Raw genomic sequence first — 27,598 nt, 5'->3', positions numbered from 1 at the left:
ACATCAGCATTTGAAGAGAATCGTATACGATTACTGCATCATCACCATGAAACTAGTGGAAATATTGACATATCCTCAAATCTGTAAATCAAATACAAGTAAAAAAAGAAGTGATAACTTAACCTATGTTATGTTCTCAGATTGACGAATGCAACAGACTGTGGGTGATCGATGCAGGAGTTGTGGGTTTCGGAGACCCTCCTACTGCTAGGCAAGTCTGTACTCCTCAGCTGCTAGTATTTGACCTGAGTACGGACACACTCATTAGGAGATATCGTTACCCTGTAGAGTCTCTCTCACCAGGAAACCTGCTTGCCACTGTTGTGGTGGAGACGGAGGCCGACAAGTGTGAGGATGCCTTCGCTTACGTCGCAGATGTCTACGGCTTCTCAGTCTACGTGTACGATTTCAAGGCTGACAAGTAAGTGTTCTTTTTCATATATAGTATTTTTTGGACCATAAGGCGCACTTTTGTTACAAAAAATACTGCTAACTAAAATATGGCTGCGTCTTATGATCCAAACGTCTATCATATTTAGACATTGCGTATACCTGATTGTCTACACCAATGCTTAAAATATTCCTTACAATACTCTCAGCACTTAACCCCTTTTATTAAATCAGTTAACAAACAGTGAATATGGTATACCTGCATTTGTCTGGCAGGAATGAGATTTTGCGAGGGAATTCCTAACAAGACGGCTCGCAACCCTTTCCCCGCCTAACTTCTTTTCGTACCAGGTAAACACAAAGAGCTGCGACCTTGACTACCGTTATAGGTAACCCTCAAGGAAGGGTAAAAAAATCTTTCACTTTGTAATAGATAGCAAATTCCATTAGGGGCAAGTTGCGGTAGTGATAATTTACTGTACTCAATGTCAGTTGTACAGAATAGGTTTTCTTATAACATAGCACTGAAATTAAAAATTGTGGAATACGCAAAATTACTTAGTAATAGGGCAGCGGGAAGACGATTCGGTTCTCCACCAACTGAAAAATTGTCATCAAGTAATTTAAGAAATGCGGTATAAGTAATGCCCTTCATGGTACCGGTACTGAAGACGATATACTTTTCGAAGAATCAGAAAATACAAGTGAAAGTGGAATTTATGTTACGAGTCACGAATAAGTGTGAATTTGAATGCCTACCTACTTGTGATTTGCTACAGTGACAGTATTGCACTACGTACCGGTAATTCGTGTTTGTACACAAATTAAATTATTTCCGTAAAATTTTGTTTGAAAATATAAAGAAATTATATTTTCCCTTAAAATTTCATCAAAATATCAGGGCGCGTTATGATCCGAAAAATACGGTACAGTAGATTGACATCTGTAATAGGAGAAATGTTGATACAGTAACAAAACGAAACAATTCAACATACATATGATCATTTCAATACCTCGATGACTCGAGAGGACTTGTACATGTTACAATCTTCTAAAACCGGTAATTTTAAATACTTCCTGTCTTAGCACCTGCCGGCCTCGAGGTCTGCGAGTACCGAGCCTGCCTCTTGGCTCTGATTTCGATTACCGACCAGGTCAAGGAATTTTACCAAGATCTGACGGCTGGTTCGAGGTCCACTCAGCCTACGTCAGAACAATTGAGGAACTGTCTGAAAGTAGCATCGTAACACCGGTCCAGAAAGCCAAAAGTAATGGTCGGGAGGACTCGCCTTGCTGACCACGCATCATCTAGTAATCTGAGTAGTGATTGTTCAGTAGTTCAAGGCTCATGACGGTTCTAGCACCATGGGGATCTCAGTACCTGCTACGTGCACAGCAATTGCATTTTATAAATAAAAATAATAGCCTACATATTTACAGCAGAATAACTTATTGAACTTATCGAACTTAATCATTATTTAAACTTGCAGTTGGTTACGTATCGATAATCACCGTTTCCGTCATAACTGGGCCTTTAGTTAATATATTTGCACTCTTCAACTTAATTGTGTTGTTTAACGTCACGGGTACAAAACTGACCACTTTCAGAAATGTATTTTCAAAATTAATTTTTATTTTCTGTTACTTAAATGTAACATATTTTGATCAATTACTTGCATCATGAAGGCAGTATTTGTCCTAGGCACCTAAATCTCTCGCCTGTTTTGCAGATATTATACTTCTTCGGACACAAGACTTTTCTTTCCCTATTTTCAAGGTCTGAGTCTGCCAACCTTGTCGGTGGTTTTGTTCCATAAAGGCACTTCGTTCTGATCACTGTGTGGTAATGTTTTAATTTGGCTCGAATGGAGGTGGACTTGGACTCTTCGCTCTGTCTCTATTTTAATGCCTCCTTTGCATTTCCATTGCGAGTGAAAATTTCTCCCATGTATTTAAATTTATGAACACGATGGATGTCTCCATATTGAATCACAATTCTGTCCGTGTCATCTGGTTTGTCCGAGTCCGTGAATGCTGTTTTTTCAAAGAAAATTCTTAATCCTGTTTTGGCCGCAACATTTTGTAGTTCTACTTGCTACCTGGGTGTGCGAGGATTGTCTCTTATCAGAACAATGTTATCTACGAAGGCTAGACTGTCCAAAATGAGGGCATTCTTCTCACAATTATTATTATTATTATTATTATTATTATTATTATTATTATTATTATTATTATTATTATTATTATTATTTTCGTTTCAGCCATCGATGGAACACGTTTGATAATTTTTGCAGTATTTTTTAACCTTCTCTACTTTCACACTGCCAGTACAGCATTTTTTAAATCCTTTCTTCTACTTCCTTCTTCTGCTATTCTGTATAGGAACTCCCTTTTCTCATTAGTATTTCCCCAGTCTTCTGGAATCCACGCAACGTTTTGACAAGTTGTCTAAATTCATTTCTCTCCTAGATATAATCTTCCAGACCCCCCCCGCCTCCCTCTTTAAGTCCAAACTCACTTCTCGAAACTATTTCAGTCCTTTCTTCCTCTTCCTGAAGAATTCAGAGATTCTCTTCGTTAGTCTATTATTGTCCACTCTTAACAAGTGTATTAATTTTATTATGATTTGCCTTCGGTTCAGCTTCACATCAGGAAGGGTGTCCAGCCGTAAAACTAGGCTTAATCGACAGGTTGTGCCGACCCCAAAATGGGAAAGAGGCCAGGAAGAAAAATATCATTGATCTGTTATCTCTGAAGTATTTTTTCTATTTTTTTCACAGTTCCTGGAGAGTCAAGTCTCGTCTTTTCTACCCGTATCCAATCAATGGAGTATTCGTCGATAATCATGTACTCTTCTACCGTATGGGCGGAGTACTCGGGTTGGCTCTAAGTCCACCTGCTGAGGATGGTACTCGTCGTCTATACACGCAGAGTCAAGCCAGTATCACCTTGTCCTGGGTAGACACTTCTTTTCTCAAGAATCAGTCATATTTTCCTGGTGGCATTAACTTAGCGGAGGATTACATTCACGTATACAACGGAACACGTGATTCCCAAGCTCCTCCCATCGTGATGGACAGCCGTGGAGTTCTTTACTTCAGTCAGATCTCGCTCAACAACCTCAACTGCTGGAACTCGAAATATGAATACGGCAAGAATTCCATTGAAGAATTGGATCGCGACGCGCACGCACTTCAGTTCGTGGTTGGCATTAAGGTACTGCGTCCACTAGACACCAACGAAGAGGAAGTCTGGATGGTGGATTGCTCCTTCCAGAATATTGCTGCGTATATTTACAATAATAATGAAATGAACCTGCGTGTTGTGAGAGGAAATCTAAAAGAACTTGTAGCTGGCACTTCTTGTGAAATATAATAATGATGTTTGGGTATAAACTTTAACTTTCAGGATGTACATTTTAGGACGAACTTCAGGCATTACAACTGGCTTACAACTGGGTGTCCGAGGTGAAGTGGTGAGGTATTACAATGTTCTAAATAAGTCGTGAGGGTCACTGAAGTCATTATCCAGTCAGATGGTTTGTGAGATCATTATAATCTTTTATATTCACGAATGTATCCTTTTTTTTGGTAGTAGTTTAACGACTCACTAACACATCGAAGGTTTTGGCTACGCAAGGATGGGGAAAGGCTAGGACTGGTAAGGTAGCGACCGTGGCTTTAATTAAAGTGCAGCCCCAGCATATGCCTGTTGTAAAATGGAAAACTACAGAAAACCATCTTCCAGGCTGCCCATGGTGGGATTCGAACTCACCATCTCCCAAATTCAAGCTCACAGTTACGCGACCCAAACTGCACGGCCAACTTGCTTGGTTGAATCCATAAAATAGAAAGAAAATATTCTAAAATTTCACATTTTAAGCTTTTAGTGAAGTCGATTGTTTTAGATAGTAACAAGAAGAATCATTTGGGTCTCCAGTGTAGACAAGTAGGATGATGCATTCTTCGATGATGTTTGACGACGACCAAAGTTTTCATTCTTGACCCTGAAAGGGTGAATGGAAAATTCTTAGTTCTCGTAGAGGGAATTAGATATTTTTTACCAATAGAGCATGTCAAAAACAGAACAGATGTAAGGCTTTTCAGGGTCTGACACATCCCACTCTGGTGAGTCTAGTGTTGTAACGTTTCAGACGTCACAGTGTAATTATGTTAATTTTATTATGTGTAATTAATTCAGGAATGGCATCTTTGACGTCATGATATTCATTTTCGTACGTAATTTTATTATAATTCATGTTTGATCATTTGGTCACTATCATTTCATTACTTTGTAACTACGACTTGTAAACGAGGGCTGAATATCCTAATATTAATTTAGATTCTTGCGACATTCGTTTAAATTTAACTTGCAGTAGATTTTCCTCTATCTTGCCACATCATCGAGGAAGAAGAATCAACAAGTTTAGAACTCAATTCTTGGAAAAGCTGGCACGTGTCCAGGCGATGTAACCGCAGCTACTGTATTTCGGAGCTGAGTAATTCAAACTGGTCTCCGCCTATATTTTCAAAGGAGCGTCATGTTGCCATGGATACTGAGTGAAAGGGCTAATAGAAGAACAGTTGATATCATGGTTGGGACCCATCAACTTTAATATCTGGAGAAGGGAGAAACGTGTCACCTGATTGGACCACGTGTTTTGACCATTAATTGGGGCCAGTAAAGCTTACTTAAGGGCGTGTTGGAGCTCTTGGCATGATTCTTCTATTTCGTATTTCGCTTTAGGTCTGATAACTTGTTTCGTGGTTGATGTACCATAATGGACTAAGTTTAATAGTTTATCACTTATTTAGTCTTAACTTCGTCACCACGACGTGGTACTTAGGGATCTCTGAATGATGGGTGTATAGCCACTCTCATCAGGAAGTACGTACAGCTCGACTACTAGACCGGTTTGTACCAGTCTTAAACAATAGGTAGCATTAGACTAGCTAGAAATGAAACTACGGTACACATTTTCAGTCAAGTTGGAAGGAATGTTAATTCAGTATCCTCTCCGCATAACCCAAGGGGGTTTCTCTAACTATGATTTAGGGCTCATCTCCAATATATGGGATAGAGCATAATAGGGAGTGTTGGTGTCGAAGCCATCTTCCAATTAGTGGTCGGTGCACTTGGCAAGGCAGGAATGCTACTTGGCGGCAGATGGAACGACCTCAAAGACGACCGGAAGTTTTCCAGTTACAAGGACGGAGGCGTTCTCAGGACAAGCAGAACAAGACTACATGGTGAGCAAGCGAGTTAAAAACATTGCAAGTTTTCGCGAAGTAGAGTCATTCATTTTTTTTGTTAAATTAATTTCCTATTTTAAATTCAGTTCTCGTAAAACCGCCGTCATTTTTATTCAGCATAATAAATGATATTCTCTTGGTTCATTTTAATCAGTCTGCCTTAATTAGCCTTTTGATTTATATTCTACTGCTTAATGATTAGTGCACTATCACCCCATCCCTGTGATGAGAGTCCGTCCAAACTTTATTATAATTTTTTGTTTTTAGGTCATAAACTTAAAGACTGGCGCCCTTAGCTTGGATAGTTGCATTTCTCGTTCTATTGTTCTCTAAAAGGAGCAAGTCACAGTGTCAGACCTAAGACGAAACGCTGGTTAATAGAGCAATCGCCTGAAAAGCCTTACATCTGTTCTGGAAGGGTGAGACAAAAAGCAAAACAAAGTCATCTCCCTACTATGAAGGCCCTTGGAGGATTGGAAAGTAATGGCTTCCACTACCCATAACCTCGACACTTCGTGGCGTAGTATGGTTAGCTCTACGCCTAGCCACTTTTCTCCCCAGGAGTTAACCTGATGCTCATTTTTGGTGTAGGCTGAGTGAACCTCAGGCCCATGTGCACCTCCGGATGTGGAAATATCATTGTTTACTTTTTCGAATTTCTGATGGGCATTCGAACTCAAATCTTTCCGGGTGAATCGAGCACGCCTTTACCACCTTGGCCAGGCAGCCCCTGAAGGGGTAAGACGGGCCAATACGGGCAACACCCTGTCTTTGGTCATGGGCGATGTGCTGAATAATTCAGCTACGAACCTCACATTCACACAGTTTTCCAGCATTTTTATATAGAAAATTATTTCATACTGCATAGTTTGCCAGTACGCAATTGAGTATTGACCATACTTCTAGAGGAAGATCAAATTCAGGGACATAATCTGTGAGACAAGGCGTATCACAAAGCTCTATGTGAGGCAGCAGAACCCGGTCATGAGACAATTGCGCGTGGAGGATGAATTTGCTGGTTATTTGAAGTGGTGTCTGTACAGTGCATACACCAGCGAGATTTTCATGAGTAGATTGGCGTATTTTATAAAGCATCTTCCGATACTCTGAAATGAGAAACTTGCTTCTGTGACGATGTAGTGACTTGAGATATGAAGCCAATGAACTGGTGAGCTATTGATAGTTCCAGTGATCAAGTGCATGAAGTTACTCAGATGAATGCTCATTTTCTTCACTCTTAAACTCACCATGCATCACGTGAAGTGAATCAGATGGCACAGAGAAAGGCATTATATTTGTGATCATGATCTCAAGTTGAGGGGTTCAGTCCCGGCTGAATTTGACGAATTTTGGAGGGGGGTGAAAACGTTTGCACTATGTTATTGTTACTTGCATGTTACATATTTCTGGTGACGCACTCGGTGTTATTCGACAAAATGAAATTTAGTCGGTCATATAAATCTTCAAAAGAATTCCGCCTTCGTTTCTGGAGAGCAGCACAATGGGAATGTGGAAATTGGTAGGCAGGCTGCCTAGATGACACCACTTAATAAGGTATATAAATCGGGAGAAAGGGTCATGAGATAATGATTATCATCTTAAATAAGCAAAATATTTGTGTTGAAGTTTTGCATTAAGTACTAATCGTATTATTGCAAACTGTCTTTGTAGTTTCGTTCACAAGTAGCCTATTTAATGAACCTCACCATTTTTACTGTCGTAGACACCCTGCACTTTCTTCTTATCCAGCTTCCTTATCCTAAATATACTAAACTTCATTTACTATAGGAGATAGAACTAATAAGTAGATAAAATATTGTACAATCCACATCTTGTTTTATGATATCCCAGTGTTTGTTAGTTCTGCCTGTCGTCTCTAAGTCACGCAAGAAAATGTTGCCAAGAAAATCTGCTCAGTCTTTCAGTGAACTAGAACTAGTTTGCTATGCCTCGTTCAGCACGCTGCTAAGCAGTCTCTCGATCGCATTGTGACACTGGTTACATTGGACGTCGTCAATTCAGTTTTTTCGTGTCCATGCGGTGTAATATCGAATGCAACGCAAACACTGCAGACTGCTGTTCACTCTGAATCATCAAAACAGAGTAGACTTTCGACCTAGTATTTAATCCTGAATGGGAGGAAAATTTTCTTTTTACCGAATTCAACAATGTGGCGAAGTGCTTGGTATGTCATCAAATTCTATACGTGCTAAAACAATCCAGTTTGAATCGACCCCACTATTCGTGTCATGTTCAAGAATTTGACACATTCACTGAAGGGGAAAGAAATAAAGTGTCATTACAATCAAGGCTCTTTACACCATTTTTCACAATTTATCACAAATGTTCTTCGCATGGGAAGCCAACTTTTACACACATGCAGAAAACAAGTTATGATTATTGTCTTATACCAAAAAATCCGTCACTTGCCTGACCCGCTTTCGTCGCTGCTACCAAAGTTGCGGCTCGGTGCTGCATGCGAGGATGCAGTACACGATGGTGCAAGCAGCTGAAGACGTTTGGCTTGGGTATGCGCACAATTCGGAACCTAATTATTCACTAACAGCACTTACAAGAATGTTTTATACATTAAATACTTAATACATACAATCACGGTTTTCCAGTTTGCCAAATACAATGACGCGGTGTTTCCTATTTATTTTTTTTCAGCTGAGCCTTGTGATCAAGATTACATCCAGAATTTGGGTTGGTTTGGTTTGATTTTGTAAATATAATGACCTCTTTCGTTATCACAGATAGTGTCGAAATTCGCCATTCAGCGTCCTGCCAGCACATATCTAACGCAGTAGCCTAATTGAATTTATATAGCAGCGTTTGTAACAGACCTTTTAACGAGCATTAGCTCACGCAAGCCAACTTTGATCTTCGTGCATTAGTGAAACTGGCAAGCTGTTCTTGCACTACTTCTAATTTTTGCTTACGTTTACTTCAGATAGTTGTTTACTGTTATTTGATGATAGCAAAGAATGCAATCTTTAGGTTATATTAAATATACTGTACATATTCATCGGGCGAGTTGGCTGTGCGGTTAGGGTCGCGCAGCTGTGAGCTTGCATCCGGAAGATAGTGGGGTCCGAACTCCACTGTCGACAGCCCTGAAGATGGTTTTCCGTGGTTTCCCACTTTCACAGCAGGCAAATGGTGGGGCTGTACCTTGCATAAAGCCACGGCCGCTTCCTTCTCACACCTAGGCCTTTCCTATCTCATCGTCGCCACAAGACCTATCTGTGTCGGTGCGACGTAAGCAAATTGTAAAAAAACAAAGCAAAAAGAAACAATATTTCATTTTTGTGTATATATATAATGACCCGGTCTAGGAAGCCAAGTATAACGGCCGAAAGGATTCGTCGTGCTGACCGCACGACACCTCGTAATCTGCAGGCCTTCGGGCTGAGCAGCGGTCGCTTGGTAGGCCAAGACCCTTCAAGGGCTGTAGTGCCATGCGGTTTGGTTTGGTTTGGTTTGGTTTTGTAAATATAATGACCTCTTTCGTTATCAAAAACAGTGGCGAAATTCGCCATTCAGCGTCCTGCCAGCACATATCTAAGGCAGTAGCCTAATTGAATTTATATAGCAGCGTTTGTATCTGACACATAAAAATTGCGTCATTACACATCAACTAAAACACGAAATGGGTAAAGCCTTCCAACACATATGATCTAGTTTAACAAATATTCATTGGGTCTTACCTTGTGATCAGAATAAAATTGTACTTTATTAAAATTTAATATTGGAGTGGCAGTTTTCGGTCGAAAACTTACACGTGCATCCCTTATGCTGTATGAGCAAACACTATAACGCTGGACCTTAAAAATAAACTCATCTTCTCGTAAAAAGTTGTATTTTTATTATACGGATCGATCAATTGTGCCATTGTAATTTTCCTGTATGAATTTATTTGTTGATCACGTATCAAATTTATTTAGGTGTAATATAATGCGTTAGAAGTGTCAAAATTGTATGTAACCTATAAAATAAAGTGCATAATGAATAAAATTGTTCTCAAACAAAATGTGTTTTTCTTCTTAACTATCTCCTTAGCATGTAACCAAATTCTCTCCTTTCCTTTGCTGGTGATCCCTTAATTTTCGCATCAGGGTTAATGCCTCTTTAAAGAAATCATCTATCAACTAAGATAGACTGAACTATCAAGAAACGCCAGTATGATATTTGGACACCTATTTTCGAATCTTATGCTTTCGCAAAATACGATGATTGTAATGATTATTGTTTTAAGGGTCTAACTATTGAGGTGATTAGTTCTTGCAACACAAATGGAATTTCACATTTCACTCTGTGATACAGAATCTGTTACAATTGTTTGAATGCCCAAACTTACCGTAACTGTGCCAAAATTTCCTAGGATTCCCTTACGACATTTTTTACCATAACATGCGTATCATAATTATTTATCGTATGGCTTTTAATGCCGGGAGTATGCAAGGACATGTTCGGCTTGTCCGGTACAGGTATTTCTTGCTATTTAACACCCATGGGATTCCCGCTCGTCTGGATGTGGGACGATAGTTATGATGATGGTGATGAGGTAGAGAGAGGGGGTGAAATTCGGTGTCGGGACACAGCCTATACTTGTTGAATAAAATCAAGGGGTCTACTCAAGGTTTAACGTCCCCACCCGACGGACGAATCAGCATCAATAGGGTTTATGCGCTCACTCCATTTGAACATTGCGGAGAGGTCTGGAATTTAATTCAGGCTTTTGGCACGCAATCTACTCTGCCGGTCAACATTCTGATGGTTAATTGTTTCCACCAACGGGACTCGAACCGATTAACTACGATGACATACCCCTTCGACGGGCAGTTATTCCAAAATTCAGTGTACAGGACGCAAAATGTACTCTTACAAAGGGGCAGGAATATCGGGAGTCTCAACAGTGGTGGATTTAACATTTCTGCACCTCTAGGTACAAATAGCATGCGAACTCCAAAAAACTAGCAATAGTGGGGTGCTTGAAATAACTACAGAATATTGCACACCGTACAAGAGATACGTTATTTACAATTGCACAAAGCCAAGGTATTCAGAACTTGACAACTTTTAAAGATGAAAATATATTGATCATAGATGTTTTCGTCTGACTTCGACGGTAGCAAACTCGCCGATAAAATCTGCATAAGTCTCGTTTTTCTTTTGCTAGTAGATATCAGACAAGCCACTGACTTTGTCTATTATGATCAACAACAGAAGAGATACCGACATACCATTAGCCAGTGGTGATACCTCGAAAAACAAAACTGCCATGCTGAAAGGGACTGAGAATGGCAGATATCAAATGTATGTCTCTTTCCTGTTAGACAAGTAAGTATCATCTCCTCTATAATATCGCAAAAGTACGCCTCTACGAAACTGTTATCCGTCCAGTGTTGTTGTACAGTTCCTGAGACATGGTCCATCCCCAAAGTTAATCGGTGTCACCTTGCAGTTTTTGAGAATAAGGTACTACGGCGAGTCTATGGTCATGTATCCACTGACGGAGTCTAGAGAAGCCGATGCAATTCAGACATCTATGCTCGTTACGGAATACCAACTATCAGCCAAGTCATCAGAGGAATCTGCCACCCGGGCGACAACACTAAATGCAAATGATTGATTGAACATGTCCTCAGACACTCCCGGCACTAAAAGTCATGTGCCATTTATTAATAATTGACTGATTTATTGATGAAGACGAGTTTAGGGAATTTGACACGTAGAGCGCGTATTGGATCATAGAGCAGTTAAGATGATCTGGAAAGGAGGCCTGGTGAAGAAAGGGCCTCTAGGAAGACCCAGAAGGCGTTGGAGAGATCAGATGATAGAAGATATGACTACTGGAGGATTAACGGGAGATTGGCTTTTCAAAGCCCATTCTACACGAGCTGTTTAAAAGCCGCTATGTAGCCGCCGTTAAACCGCGATTTCACACATCCCGTAGCCATAAGGATTTACTTTTTGTCTACAATGGCGTTTTCACGGTCGTCTTCGTTGGCGTTTGAACAACTATGGGCGGTGGCTACGCTTTCGGAGGCGTTGGAACTGCAGGCGGTAGGAACGCGAACCTATCGACACGCGGAAATAACAGGTATTTGAACAGCGTCCACACACTATCTATCGTCTGCAGGAGTAGTAACTCTTTCTCGTGACGGTATCATGTTTTGCAATATTATCACCCACAAAATCAAGTAGTCCATTAAAAGAGGAAACTGACATTCTACAGAAGTGAAAGAACTTACCTGGATACATTCTGTGTTTAACGAACATGATACGGAACTGTTATGTTGAAAGATGCTCAGATAATGTCGGGTAAGCCTCCACCAACGTCTCTTTTCACGAAATTTTTCTTTAGGAATTTCTTCAACTAAGTCCCTCAATAAACCCGATCTGCACAAAGTCCATTTGGAAAGTGACCTGCTCAATATTAGCGATTTAACTGTTCGTGTAGAAAACTCGAGTGATTTGATCGCTGTTCAACAGCCGCATTTTCATGGTCACGTGTAGTTCGTACATTTTTCGGGTGGATGCAGGCAGCCACAGAATAACGTTTGAACAACACAGATAGAATGGGATTGACACCGCCAAGGTAAGTAAGCAAGTAAGTATACTTAAATATTATTACAAGTATTAGCAAAATTTGCCACCCCTCAATGTCACAGACCTTAGGCACACGCCTAGTGGACTTATATTATAAATCCGCCACTGAGTATCAGTCGATATCAGGTCGAAAGAAACTAATGTTCGCAACATCCGAAAGGCAGAGTCCTCTAGGAGTAACCGTAGAAACGATGCTAGCGGCTTTACGTCGCACCGACACAGATAGCTTTTATAGTGACGATGGGATAGGAAAGGTTTAGGAGTTGAAAGGAAGCGGCCGTGGCCTTAATTACGGTACAGCTCCATCATTTGCCTGCTGTGAAAATGGGAAACCACGGAAAACCGTCTTTAGGGCTGCCGACAGTGGGATTCAAACCCACTATCTCCCGAATGTAAGTTCACAGCAGCGCGCCTTTAACCGCACGGCCAACTAGCCCGGTGTAGAAAAGATGGATTCTTCAGTTCTGCCCCAAGAGGTACGTAGTAGGAACTCCAGAGGAAGATCATAATGCCACTGTAGAGAAGCACTATAAATAACGGTATCCGTAATAATAATAATAATAATAATAATAATAATAATAATAATTTAGTGACATTATTGGTTTTACGTCCCTTAAAAAACTTTTACAGTTATCGGAGACGTTGAGATGCCAGACTTCCGTCTCCCGTGAGTGTCTTTGTATGCCGGTAAATCTATCACAGGAGGCTGGCGTATCTAGGGGCTTTAAATACCACCCGACTGAGCTGGGATCTATCCCGACACCTGGTGCTCAGCAGAGCAGCGTGCTGTTACTTGAGCTATTCAGCTGGGTTATTATTATTATTATTGTTGTTACCGTGTTTTCGTGGATCACAGAGAGGTGAAAGAAGGCGTGGGCTTGAATGGGTCTGTCTACAATATCAAAGATTCTTTTAAAACTTTGAAATAAAGGTTATATTTATTTTTAGAATCACAAACTTAACAAAACTTTTCACTTAGTGAAATAGCAAAGTTACAGGTACAATTATAATTTTGATTACAGGACTGGAAAACCCATAGATCGGTACTTTACAAGATTTGAGCTTCGAGCTATAAAGTTACAAGTTTACAACTTCTCCAGTATGGTATTTAGATAGAAAAGGAGAGAAATCTCCCTAGACACGAATTATCCAGAGCACATTACTCCAACCGTTACCATTTAAGGCCTTCCAAAGGCAAGATATCAGAAAAGAGCTTACATGCCCTCTAAGTTTAATAAAGGAGACTGGCTCCCAATTCCTTACAGCCTACTCAAGGGAACTTTACATAAAACTTTACAACCTCTGGCCTCTCTAGGCACCACCTAGTATCTAGTACCCATACTACTGGGCCTACATGAAAAGAAGAACAGGATAATATTACTGGCCCAAACTCAAAATGTATGGAGGCGTACACTTGCGTTCCTTGAAAACCAAGTATAAAACCCTACTTGGGCTCGTGGCCCGATGATGCAGAGGCTAATCCCAAGCTATTGAGGTGACTAAAAAGAAAGATAAATTATGGTTTTACAGTAAGAGAAACAGTTAAAAAATCGTAGTCACCTCAAAATAAATTGAAGGGGAACTCGAGAGGGTAACGCACTCTCTATCCCCGATTTACAGTTTAAGACTATATGAAATTTTTCATTGGCCGAATGAAAGTTTACATTAAAAAAACAGTAGTTACATTGTTAAAGATTAGTACCTTCCCCTCGGATAAGTTTGCGGAGTTAGCTACGGAGATAGAAATCTGGTGGCCATAACCTGGATTGATGTTCTGCCTGCCGAAGAATGAGGCGCCCCGCCTCCTTTCTTAACACACACACTCAGTAATTTGACGATCAGCAAGACAAGGTAGCTTTATAAAGCCGCAGCTTATATATCCGAGGGAAGGGTTCGAGAAGGTTCTGGACTAAATCCGGACACACCCTCTCATTTTTATTGGCAGAAAAATAAGTTACAAGAAGCCTATTATTGGTTGAAAAATAAATACAGAAAATTTCTAATTGGACAGATTCAAAAGTTGGCGGGACGAGGAGGGAGTGTTGCAAACCTTGCAATATCAAAATAAATGAAAATTTAGTTGAGAAAACCTATAAACACAAAACTTCTTTAACTCGTTAATTATTTCACCTGGCACCAGAGTGCATGACCTCAGTTTTTATAATAGAGACATCTATAAAAAATGTTCAAACTTCTTGATTTACACCAAAACAAAGCAAGAAATCCAGTCAGTTTAGGAAACTTTAAAATAACACATTACTCTGTTATTTATGAGTGACGTCTTCTGTTTAATGTCCCAACTTCATGCAGTAGCTGTTTCACGTTTCGTTTGATAGATAGAGTTCCTTAAGGCGCTTCTTTTAAATGTGCGGGGTTGAGGTGTACCTCCCGGTATTATTATTATTATTATTATTATTATTATTATTATTATTATTATTATTATTATTATTATTATTATTATTAACATCATCATCATCATCTACGGAATTCATGCGACGGAGAAACAGCATATCATGTTAGGTACGTGTATATATATGGTTTTGTATATTGACTCTCAATAAATAATTCTGAAAAGAATATATGCCCGCAAAGCAACATTTCTGATAAATGGCTGTGGTTAACGCTCGGGAGATGTCGAGCGGGAAGCCAGCAATTTGAATCGCGAGCCACCTGAATATTAAGCAGACAGAGAAAGAAATGGATAGTGCTTATTCATCACAAAAATATTGCGTCATATTCGTTCTTTGGAAATATATAGAGGCTTATACGATGTACCTTGTGATGTAATACATCCAATTCCAAAATATTTTACTCTGAAACGATTTATGCAAATAACGGATACGTATTCATTTTTTCCAATTAATGAGCATGTATACACTAAACCAATTCCGAAGGCACAACAACCCTGATATGCTTTGGCCTACCAAGAGACTGCTGCACAGCCCAAACCCCTGCGGATTGCAAGGTGATGCTGGGTCAGCGCGATGAATCCTCTGGGCCGTTATTCTTAGTTTTCTAGACCAGGGTGGCTATCTCACCGTCAGATAGCTTCTTAGCTGTTCTCATATAGACTGAGTGGACCTTGAACCAGCCTCGTCTTCAGGTAAAAATCCCTGGCCTAGCATTTCTATACTTGTTAATAATAATAATAATAATAATAATAATAATAATAATAATAATAATAATAATAATAATAATAATAATAATAACAATAACGGTTCATGGTGTAGGGTACTGCAGTCACGTCCTAGTTCGTGAATCATGGGCAACGGCTGAGTGGCCTAGTAAGTGGTCTTGAGAGTCGGGATACCAGTTGCTACGGAATACGAGTGGACATCTCGGACGTATTCTGAATCATGGCCCTCCTCGTGCTCAGGCGGCTAGAACTATACAAGCCAACGGTGGTCCCTAACCTATTAGAGGAGAGATCCTCACTTGGACTATGTGTAAGTAGGGTAGCATCACGCTTCACGAATTTACAGAGCTCAGAACATTTTAAGCAAGCCTCAAGCCTCGGACCTATGGACGTAATGGAATCACACTCCCATTTGACAGGGGAGGGAATCCTTGGAAACAACTTGGCGAACGAAATAGAATTCGATGGGGAGCTATCAATATTAATGGGGTTTATGGAAGAGAAAAAGAAAGTAGAACTGGCTGAGTCAACAAAGAGGATGCATTTGTATGTTCTAGGAGAGAATTATATTCGGGTAAGGGGAGATAACGAGGAAGAGATAGGAGATTATAAAGTGTACTTGACGGGTGTTAAAAAGAGAAGGGCAGAGTATGGGGCAGGGCTGTTCATCAGGAATACTATCACACGCAACATAGTTTCCATTAGGCACGTAAATGAGCGAATGGTGTGGGTAGATTTGGCAGCTGGAAACATTAAGACGAGAATTGTCTCAGTGTATTCGATATGTGAGGGTGCAGATGAGGATGAAGTTGACAAGTTTTGTGAAACATTGAGTGACATCGTAGTCAGCAACAACAGCAAAGATAGGATAGTGCTAATGGGTGATTTCAATGTGAGAGTTGGAAATAGAACTGAAGGATACGAAAGGGTGATTGGTAAATGTGGGGAAGATATGGAAGCTAATAGGAATGGAAAGCGTTTGCTGGACATCTGTGCTAGAAGTAGGGTAGCGTCATGCTTCACGAATTTACAGAACTCAGAATATTTTAAGCAAGTCTCAAGCCTCGGACCTATGGAAGTAACGGATTAAACTCCCATTTGAATACGTTCTTCAAGCATAAGGCTTTTCACCGCTACACATGGGAGGCTAGGGGTACAAGGTCCAAAATAGACTATATCTTAACCGACTTCGAGTTCAGGAAATCTGTTAGGAATGTGCGGGTTTTCCGTGGATATTTCGATGATACAGACCACTATCTGATCTGTAGTGAACTAAGTATCTCTAGGACTAGGATAGATAAAGTGAAATCTGTCTGCAGACGAATAAGGGTAGAGAATCTCCAGGTCGAGGAAATTAGACAGAACTGCGTGGATATGATTAGAGAGAAGTTCCGAACAGTGGGCAATGAGCAGGTTCAGTATATAGAAAGAAAATGGGTGGCATAAAGGGATGCTGTAGTAGAAACAGCAAGGGAATGTCTAGGAACAACCTTGTGTAAAGATGAGATAAAGTGATGATGAAGTGAGAGCAGTTTGTAAACGTAAAGAGAAGGCTTATCAGATAGGGCTCCAAATAAGAGCTGATGCAGACAGGGAATTGTATGTTGATGAAAGAAACAGATAGTTGTTGAATACAAAAAGAAGTCGTCGATAAATGTTGGTAATAACCTGGAAAGGCTAGGTCAAGCAGGAGGGAAAATTATCTGGACAGTGATAAAGAATTTTAGGAAGGGAGGGAAGGAGGAAATGAACAGTGTTTTGAGTAATTCAGGCGAACTCATAATAGATCCCAGGGAATCACTGGACAGGTGGAGTTAATATTTTGAAAATCTTCTCAATGTAAAAGGAAATCTTCCTGGTGGTGTCGCGAACAACTGAGCTCATGGGGGGGGGGGGGGGGTATGTGATTTTGGTGAAATTACGCTTGAGGAACTGGAAAGAATGGTAAATAAACTCCATTGTCATAAAGCAGCAGCGATAGATGAAACTGGACCTGAAATAGTGAAGTATAGTGGGAAGGCAGGGATGAAAAGGCCTCATAGAGTAATAATATTAGCATGGAGTGTTGGTAAGGTACCTTCAGATTGGACAAAAGCAGTAATTGTACCTATCTATTAGCAAGGGAACAAGAAGGATTGCAACAACTATCGAGGTATCTCATTGATTAGTATACCAGGCAAAGTATTCACTGGCATCTTGAAAGGGAGGATGCGATCAGTGGTTGAGAGGAAGCTGGATGAAAACCAGTGTGGTTTCAGACCACAGAGGGGCTGTCAGGATCAGATTTTCAGTACGCGCCAGGTAATTGAAAAATGGTACGAGAGTAATAGACAGTTATGTTTATGTTTCGTAGATCTAGGCCGGCCCCGTGGTGTAGAGGTAGCGTGCTTGCCTCTTACTCGGAGGCCCCAGGTTCGATTCCCGGCCTGGGCAAGGCTTTTTACCTGGACCTGAGGGCTGGTTCGAGGTCCACTCAGCCTACGTGATTAGAATTGAGGAGCTACCCGACGGTGAGATAGCGGCCCCGGTCTAGAAAGCCAAGAATAACGGCCGAAAGGATTCATCGTGCTGACCACACGACACCTCGTAATCTGCAGACCTTCGGGCTGAGCAGCGGTCGCTTGGTCGGCCAAGGCCCGTCAAGGGCTGTAGTGCCATTGGGTTTGTTTTGTTTTGTTGTTCGTAGATCTAGAAAAAGCATATGACAGGGTACCGAGGGAAGAGATGTTCGCCATACTGGGGGACTATGGGATTAGGCGTAGATTATTAAAATCGATCAAGGGCATTTATGTTGACAATTGGGCTGCAGTGAGAATTGATGGTAGAATGAGTTCTTAGTTCAGGGTACTTACAGGGGTTAGATAAGGCTGTAATATACCACCTTTATTCTTCGTAGTTTACGGGGATCATCTGTCCGGCTCCATACCTACATGATTAGCGGGCTAGCCTTTGGTCACAGGGGCCGCAGGTTCGATTCCCGGCAGGGTCGGGAATTTTAACCATATTCGGTTAAATTCGCTGGCACTGGGGCTGGGTGAATGTGTTGTCTTCATCATCATTTCATCCTCATCACGACGCGCAGGTTGCCTACGGGTGTCAAATCAAAAGACCTGCACCTGGCGAACCGAACTTGTCCTCGGACACTCCCAGCACTAAAAGCCATACGCCATTTAATTTTTTTAATGTATCATCTGCTGAAAGGTATTCAGTGGCAGGGAGGGATTCAGTTAGGTGGAAATGCAGTAAGCAGTCTGGCCTGTGCTGACGATTTCGTCTTCATGCCAGATTGTGCCGAATGCCTGCAGTCTAATATCTTGGAACTAGAAAATGTATGTAATATAGCCTTTCTAAGACTAAACTGATATTAGTAGGTAAGAAATCCAAGAGAATTGAATGTCAGATTGGGAATACCGAAGCAGGAACAGGTATATAATTTCAAGTATTTAGGATGTGTGTTCTCCCAGGATGGTAGTATAGTAAGTGAGAATGAATCGAGGTGCAGTAAAGCTAATGCAGTGAGCTCGCAATTGCGCCAACAGTATTCTGTAAGAAAGAATTCAGCTCCCGGAAGAAACTATCTTTACATCGATCTGTTTTCAGACCAACTTTGCTTTATGGGAGTGAAATCTGAGTGAACTCAGGATATCTTATTCATAATTTAGAAGTAACAGACATGAAAGTAGCGAAAATGATTGTTGATACAAACAGGTGGGAGCTATGAGAGGAGGTACTCGGAATGAGGAGATAAAACCTAAATTATGAATGAACTCGATGCTGTACTCATAAACCGGCTTCGCTGGTGGGGTCATATGAGGCGAATGGAGGAGGATATGTTTAAAAAAATGGTATTTGTTCGTGGCGTCGACCTCTACAGAACTTTTGCCACTACTTTCACCGTCCGACTCGTTGGATGAATGGTCAGCGTACTGGCCTTCGGTTCAGAGGGTCCCGGGTTCGATTCCCGGCCGGGTCGGGGATTTTAACCTTCATTGGTTAATGGCCCGGGGGCTGGGTGTTTGTGCTGTCCCCAACATCCCTGCAACTCACAGTCCACACAAAACACTATCCTCCACCACAATAACACGCAGTTATCTACACGTGGCAGAAGCCGCCCACCCTTATCGGAGGGTCTGCCTTACAAGGGCTGCACCCGGCTAGAAATAGCCACACGAAATTATTTATACTACTTTCACCATTAGGAATCTGCGTGTAAGTGGAATTGGGGAAGTGTAAAGTGTTGAATGTGAGGAAAGGAACGTTATCCCCAGGCCAGAGATATTAATCATTTACAATTAAAAACCATGACCCGGCCGGGAATCGAACCCGTGGCCGCTGGATGAGAGGCAGACACGTTGCCCCCTATACCGCGGGGCCGGACAGGAGTACAAGTTACCTAGAAGAAGAATTGACTCTGTTAGAGAGGGCAAGAGAAGTAAAGGGAGACAAAGACGACGATGGTTAGACTCAGTTTCTAGCGATTTACAGATAGGAGATATAGAACTAAGTGAGGCAACAGCACTAGTTGCAAATAGAGGATTGTGGCGACATTTAGTAATTCACAGAGCCTTGCAGACTGAACGCTGAAAGGCATAACGGTCTATAATGACGATGAATAATATTAATAATAATAATAATAATAATAATAATAATAATAATAATAATAATATGATTAGCTGACACTCCCGGAGTTCCGGGTTCGATTCCCTTCTCCGCCATAAAATTTGAAACGTGGTATGAGGACTGGAACGGGGTTCACTCATCCTTGGGAGGTCAACTCAGTAGACGGGGTTCGATTCCCACCTCAGCCATCTTCGAAGTGCTTTTCCGTGATTTCCCACTTCCCCTCCAGGCAAATGCCGGGATGGTACCTAACTTAAGGCCACGGCCGCTCCCTTCTCTCTTCCTTGTCGATCCCTTCCAATCTTCCCATCCCCCACAAGGCCTTTGTTCAGCATAACAAGTGAGGCCGCCTGGGCGAGGTACTTTTCCTCCACTCCAGTTGTATCTCCGTGACCCAAAGTCTCACGCTCCAGGACACTGCCCTTGAGAAGGTAGAAGTGGGATCCCTCGCTGTGTCGCAGGAAAAAGCCCAGGACGGTAAACGGATTAAGAAAGAAAGAAAGAAAGAAAGAAAGAAAGAAAGAAAGAAAGAAAGAAAGAAAGAAAGAAAGACCCTACACGTGTATTAAATCGTAACGTAAGTATAATCTGACTGAAGAATATTACATACCACCCGTTGTTTATATTAAATCTTGTGGTTTTATTGCTTTGATTATAAGAAATTATGTTTTAAAAACCTCAAGTCCAGAAAAATATTTTATAAAAAGTGATTGCTTTTCAAATGTCTAAAGTTGTGACTTCTATGAGTAGGAAGGGAGGGGGGTGGAGAGTTGGCGTATGGTTAAAAAGAGGGCATGCGGTACGGCACCTAAAATTTTAGTAATTAAGCATTGAATCATTAAGCACAATTAGTTTCATTTTAACAGTGCATGAGTACTGTATCACTCTGTAGTGGCCTTCTACACTGAAACTAGGCAACATTCTCGCTTACTTTCACTGTCATCTTTCTGATAAGCACGTCTTGTTTTTCAACTTCCCGGAATTCTTCACACGCAATTTATTATGCTTTATTGACGTCACATTTCTCGGTATAATTTACTGTTTGTTGTACTATATCGTGTATGTTCACAAGGACAGATATGTTGGTTTTGGGCCCCGAGTTGACAAGCTGTGTATTATAGTTGATTGTTGATTGGTGTTACAACTTGCTTTACGTCGCACCCACACAGATAAGTCTTATTGCGACGATCGAATAGGAAAGGCCTAGGAGTGGGAAGGAAGCAGCCGTGGCCTCAATTAAGGTATTGCCTGGTGTGAAAGTGGGAAACCAGGGAAAACCATTTTCAGGGCTACCGACAGTGAGGCTCGAACTCACTATCTCCCGAATGCAAGCTCACAGCTCCGTCCTCCTCAAGCACCAATAAACACGAGTTAGAATGCAAATATGACGTTAAATGAAGATGATACAGTAATATGTGTGGAAGATAGTACGTAGGAATTCATAAAGCAGACTGCAATTATAGCAATGAACAGAATAAAATTGTGGTCAGGCGGCAATTAACTACTTTTAAGTATAAATAAAACATCATTAGGTCGCGAGTGAAATCTGAGGCAGATAATTTCAATGAACTGAAGGTACACAGTTCTGATTGTACCCATAACTGCAATTTTCCTAACCTTGCTGAAGCATAGAAAGGTAAATATTTAGATCTTCTCATAGAGAAATGGGAAGTTAAAATAATTATCTTATAAGTAAGATTAGAGGAACAACTTATATAGTTAGTAGTTTAAAAAACATCAAAAATATCAAACTAATACGAGATATGTATTATGCATTAGTCCAGTCAGTTAATTTCTATGCTATTCTTACCTGGGGCGGTGCCTATAACAACAGCTCGATAAATAAACTTCGGATAGTTCAGAATAATATTGTATGGATAACGTTAAAGAATAGTAGATTGTATCGTAATATTAGAATATACGCTGAAGCAAACGTCCTCACTATTAAAGAAAACAATGATTTACAATTTTACATTTATTTCAAAAATTAGAATTGAAGTTATACATCACCAGAAAAAGGGAGCAGAAAAGAATGATGACTCTGCATTATATGAACCAAATTTAGATACAGCCAAAGGTGATATCCTTTATTTTTCATCGAATCTGTACAATATTCTCAGCACAAACAATGGTAATTTCAGACACCACAATAAATATAAAGTATTTTTTCTTTGAGTCAAATGTTCTTTAGTTTTTGTTTGCTACTTGTCTAACGTTGCACTATCGCAGGAAAGGTTTTCGGTGACGGAAAGACGGGAAATGGTTAGGATTAGGAAGGTAGCGGCCGTGGCCTTAATTAAGGTACAGCCTCAACATTTGCCATGGAAAGCCATCTTCAGGCCTGCTGACGGTGGAATTCAAATCCACCATCTCTCGAATGCTAGCTCACAGCTACGCGCCCGAAACCACGCGACCAACTCGCTCGATAATAATAATAATAATAATAATAATAATAATAATAATAATAATAATAATAATAATAATAATAATAATAATTTCGTTTGGCTATTGCTAGACTGGTACAGCCCTTGGGAAGCAGACACTCTGGTGAGGGTGGGCAGCATCTGCCATGTATAGGAAACTGCACGTTCATGTGGTAGAGAATAGTGTTGTGTGTGATGTATGAATTGCTGGAATGCTGGGGAAAATACCCAGCCCCTGAACGAAAGGGTTCACCATTTAAGATTAAAATAGCTCGACCCGGCCAGGAATCGAACTGAAGGCCAAGGCGCTGACCATTCAGCCATGGAACCAGACTAAACTCGTGTCCTTGTCCCAAGATGTTACAGCTTTTTTCCGGCACACTGTCATTGGAGGTGAGCTGCATGTATCTTTTTGACTACATATCAGCCGTTCTCTATCTTTAATTTCTGGCAGTACCGGGCATCGAACCTAAACCTCCCAGTACACCAGCTACTAGCGCTAACCATTACACTATAGAGGTGGAAATAATAATAATAATAATAATAATAATAATAATAATAATAATAATAATAATAATCCGACTCATTGGTTGAATTGTCAGCGTTGAGGCCTTCGGTTCAGTGTGTCCCGGGTTCAATTCCCGGCCGGGTTGGGGATTTTAATCGCACCTGATTAATTCTCCTGACCTGGGGACTGGATGTTTGTGTTTGTCCCAACACTTCCCGCTTCATATTCAGACACCACACTACACTACCAACCACCATAGAAACACGCAATAGTGATTACATCCCTCCACACAGAGTTGAAGTCAGGAAGGGCATCCGGCCGCAAAGACCCCAATCAACATGTGCCACACAATTCGCACGCGCGACCCCACAGATGTGAGAAAAGCAGTATAATAATAATAATAATAATAATAATAATAATAATAACAATAATAATAAAGTAATTTGCTAATGAAAAGCAAAATGTAAAATATATATATATATATCCAAATCATTTCAATTGGATCCTTTATTTCAACCAGTTTTATAGTTCTTCCAAATCGTCACCTTGTGTTTGAAATACATTATTATTATTTAATTATATTATTATATTTAATTTATATATTTATTATATTTATTTATTATATTTAATAATAATAATAATGCTATTTGCTTTACGTCCCACTAACTACTTTTACGGTCTTCGGAGACGCCGAGGTGCCGGAATTTAGTCCCGCAGGAGTTCTTTTACGTGCCAGTAAATCTACCGACACGGGGCTGTCGTATTTGAGCACCTTCAAATACCTTCGGACTGAGCCAGGATCGAACCTGCCAAGTTGGGGTTAGAAGGCCAGCGCCTTAACCGTCTGAGCCACTCAGCTCGGCATTATTTTATTTCAAATCCTCTCCACGTAATAGTCGGTTGCTAATGTTACTCTTTATGACAAGTGTGTAAAAGCTCATTTCAGACAGGCAGTCGAAAACACACAGTAGTCTAACCATATTAACACGTAACTTCGTTGCCAGAAATACAATAAGGATTGTACGGCTTATTAAAAGCAAACACAGCAACTCCGTTATCGAGAAAAGAAAATAATGTTGTCTCTACTCTTCATTCTCCAGGCATTGGCATGATAATATTGTTCGTTAAAATTAAGTTTAAATTAATTCTTTTCGAATGTCCATGGTAATCCATAGGTTAAAAAACCCTGCCTTAGGAAACCGAATACCTTCCTCCCAATTAACCTGGGTTCGATTACCAGCCGCGTCACAAATAGTTTGGTTTGAGGGACCGGAGATGGATGGAATGTACTGTAGTCCATTATTTCACGCTGTAAGGAGTTCCTGGTATTTGCTATAATTGTTCCGTTTTATATTTAAAATTTTTTGGTTGCTCTCTTGACTGGACCTTGCCGCTTGATTCTTAAGTAATAACGCCATCTGCCATCTTCTTAAATCCAAATATTAACAAGCCCCGAGCCTAAATGTTTCCTCTGTTACCGATTTCGAAAATCCGTAACTGGTACGATCAAAATTTAGAGAGGGACATTTTTCAATACATCTACATTGTATTTACATATTTGTTCTGTTCGCCTGTATCCTCAAATATTATCCTATCTTCAAATATTTACAACTTTCCTGTTACCTAGTTTAATTTTCCCAAATATATCGGAGTGCTAATACCGAAAACTAGACTCTACTTTCTTTGAGTGATATTATGAAAAACTTATTTCCTATATTATTCCCTTCACAATTTACGATTTCACTGATTAAATCGCATAAAGTACCGTTAACTGAAACTTCTTTAGAGCCGGTGGGTGGGTTTTGACACTTTTGAGAGCTGGTGACTTTTACTGTGGCCGCTACGAAACGAGCTATCTTTGGAAGAATTATCGCCTGAGACTGCTTTTCAGCGCAAGCCCAGGCATGATTTAAAGAGAGAAAACTAGTGCACTCTATGGTGTCTGAGAATGCTTCTGAACATGAGGCCGGACTAAATGCACAGACTAGGAGAGCGACCTTGATAGCCAGGCCAGAGAGAACGCCATTCTAGTCCTAGGGTGCCTAAGACTACTTTTAATGTTTAACGTTTCCAAAGACGCCGAGATGCCGGAAATTCTGTGCCGCAAGAGCTCATTTATGTGCTGATAGATCTACGAACACGATGTGGGTGCTCCCTCTTCAAATGTCACTGAACTGAGGTGGGATCAAACCCATCAACTTGGTCACAGCTAGTCAGCGCTCTATTATCTTAAGCCAATCAACACAAAAAACCTGATTGATCGTCGAGGTCAGGCAGACATAAAAAAAAAAAAAAAAAAAAAAAAAGAACGCTGCTCGAAATTCAAAGTGTGATGCTGATTGTGAGGCTAAGTTTTGCTCTTAGAGGATTAGATAGTACCGTTCAAGGGAAACATCGCTGTATATCTCCAATAAGAAATCCTTTCAATTAAACACGAAAACCATACTGCTGAGGAATATGTGCAGGTACTACCAGAACGACGAAGTAGCTATGTTACCAAACGAAACGCAGAATGCTGAACAGAAGATGACTAGATGAGTAACAGATATAAAATAAAATAAAACCAGTGATGAAAGCCACAAGCACTTAGAAGCAGGCAGAGCAAGACTTGCAATTGTTAGAAAATTAAGCTCAACCTCAGCTGAAGCTAGATGTCGTACTATGATTCCATGGAGTGAAAATTAGCGAAGAATATTTCGATATAATACTCTTATCGGTTACATTCAGCAGCCCAAAGTGGATCTCATATGAAGTACGAAGCAGAAAGAATTTGCTATTCTTCTGCAAGATTGAATTTGGAACCTATAGCTCATCAAAAGGGACACATATCGACTCTAGTCATATTCTTCAGTCTGCGAGACCCTGCAATAACGTATTCCAAATTACTACCTGCCAGGATGTGAAGCAACTGAAGATGACCTGGAGCCATGCCTAGCGGTGACATCGAGAGGATTATCTTTGAAACAACTATAACCAGCCATCAACAGAAAAGGTAGTCGTGTTGCTGGTCTGGAATGTCACACGCGAGGCTTTCGAGAGAACTAAAGACTCTTATCGGATTATGATAAGGAAAATTGAGATGAACTACTGGAACTTATTTCGTCAACTGTCCGGACAATTATGGGTAGATATGTTTTGCGAAGATAAATAAACGCAATAAATGTGTTTAAAACGATCTTTCACCCCATGGTCGTCACGACATTATCACACGTGTATTTCGCTTGAAACTCGAAGCTCGCATGGACTTACTAACTGAAGGACAAATATTTGGACAAATTCTTTGTTCTATGTCCTCGGTTGAGTAGTTTGCTTGCCCTGTTGCGGCTCGAGGATAAGATACTAACTGCTGACATTCATAACGTCATAAGTGCTGTAAGATAAAGGTAATGACACTGAACTTTCCAGCTCCGTTAAAAGTCACATACTACATGGGCCATTGGGACTTCTGAAGCGGTGTTCATCCTATATGAAAGAAGAACAATATCTGAAACGTTTCTCATGAGTTTTGATCAACGAAACGCTCATGGGGGTGACAAGCGTAAGAAGTCGACCCATCAGCGGGTCTTCAATGAGCCTGCTGTTTCCCACTTCATCATCTGCAGAATATGCTCTCAATTATATATATTTCAGCTTGTTGTTTGGAAATATGCCCCTCCCCATCAATGATGGGTAGCTAAGCTAAGCGTGTACGCTGATAATACAGGGTGTATCATAATTAATAGAGCAAATTGAAACAGCTGTAAGTACACGATAGTAGAAGAAAAAAATCTCATTAAACATGGATCTACAAACGAGCCGTTTGCGAGATGATTCAGAATGCGTGGTTACAAGCCACTACTGACTTGAGTGTGTGTAAACATCATCCTAGTTAGGAAAATGCACCAATACAACATTAAGATATTACCGAGCTCGATAGCTGCAGTCGCTTATGTGCGGCCAGTATCCAGTATTCGGGTGATAGTACAGTAGGTTCGAACCCCACTGTCGGCAGCCATGAAAATGGTTTTCCGTGGTTTCCCATTTTCACACCAGGCAAATGCTGGGGCTGTACCTTAATTAAGGCCACGGCCGCTTCCTTCCCACTCCTGTCCCCCCGTCGCCATAAGACCTATCTGTGTCGGTGCGACGTAAAGCAAAAAAAAAAAAAAAAGAACGTTATTAGATACTTGGTAGAAGTTCAGTTGTTTTTAATGAACAAGAACCCAGTCTCACCTAGTCTCACTTCCTTTAAATGTGTGTAAGTACACTGTGCATTCACTGTAACATGTAACTGCAAAATATTAAGTAAGACTGTATTGTTGTTCATTAAAACAACTGCACTTCTATCAAAGCATCTAATAACTTTTCTTAATGTTGTATTGGTACCTTTTCCTAACCACGAGGACGTCAGTGGTGGCTTATAACCATAAACTCCAAATTATCTCACAAGCGACTCGTTTTCGGACCCATGTTTAATAACACATTTTTGCACCCGGTATTGTATAATTACAGCTGTTTCAATTTGCTCTATTAATTATGATACATCCTGTATACTCTTTTATTAGCACAAAGAAGGAAATAGCTGTGTTCCTCTTCAGAATCATACATTTTGTAATGTTGTGCCCACCCTATGTGACAACGAACGACAAACGTGCAACGATGTTCTGACGCCTAA

General features: G+C 40.6%; 2 protein-coding genes across 2 annotated transcripts in view; one reads left to right on the top strand and one right to left on the bottom strand.

Annotated features, from left to right (window-relative positions):
• Hasp (Hig-anchoring scaffold protein) overlaps positions 1-27,598 on the bottom strand; it is a 1,448,565-nt gene that overhangs the window by 291,201 nt on the left and 1,129,766 nt on the right. The window lies entirely within an intron of this gene.
• Positions 1-27,598, top strand: part of LOC136875390 (uncharacterized) — a 127,357-nt gene that overhangs the window by 19,065 nt on the left and 80,694 nt on the right. The window contains exons 4-5 of the mRNA XM_067148942.2: positions 141-421; positions 3,171-3,754. Of these exons, the coding sequence (XP_067005043.2) occupies positions 141-421; positions 3,171-3,754 (865 nt within the window). The remainder of the gene's footprint in view (positions 1-140; positions 422-3,170; positions 3,755-27,598) is intronic.

The sequence above is a fragment of the Anabrus simplex genome, chromosome 6 (genome assembly GCF_040414725.1).
Source record: "Anabrus simplex isolate iqAnaSimp1 chromosome 6, ASM4041472v1, whole genome shotgun sequence".
Classification (NCBI taxonomy): Eukaryota; Metazoa; Arthropoda; class Insecta; order Orthoptera; family Tettigoniidae; genus Anabrus; species Anabrus simplex.
This window is presented reverse-complemented; position numbering and strand designations above follow the sequence as displayed.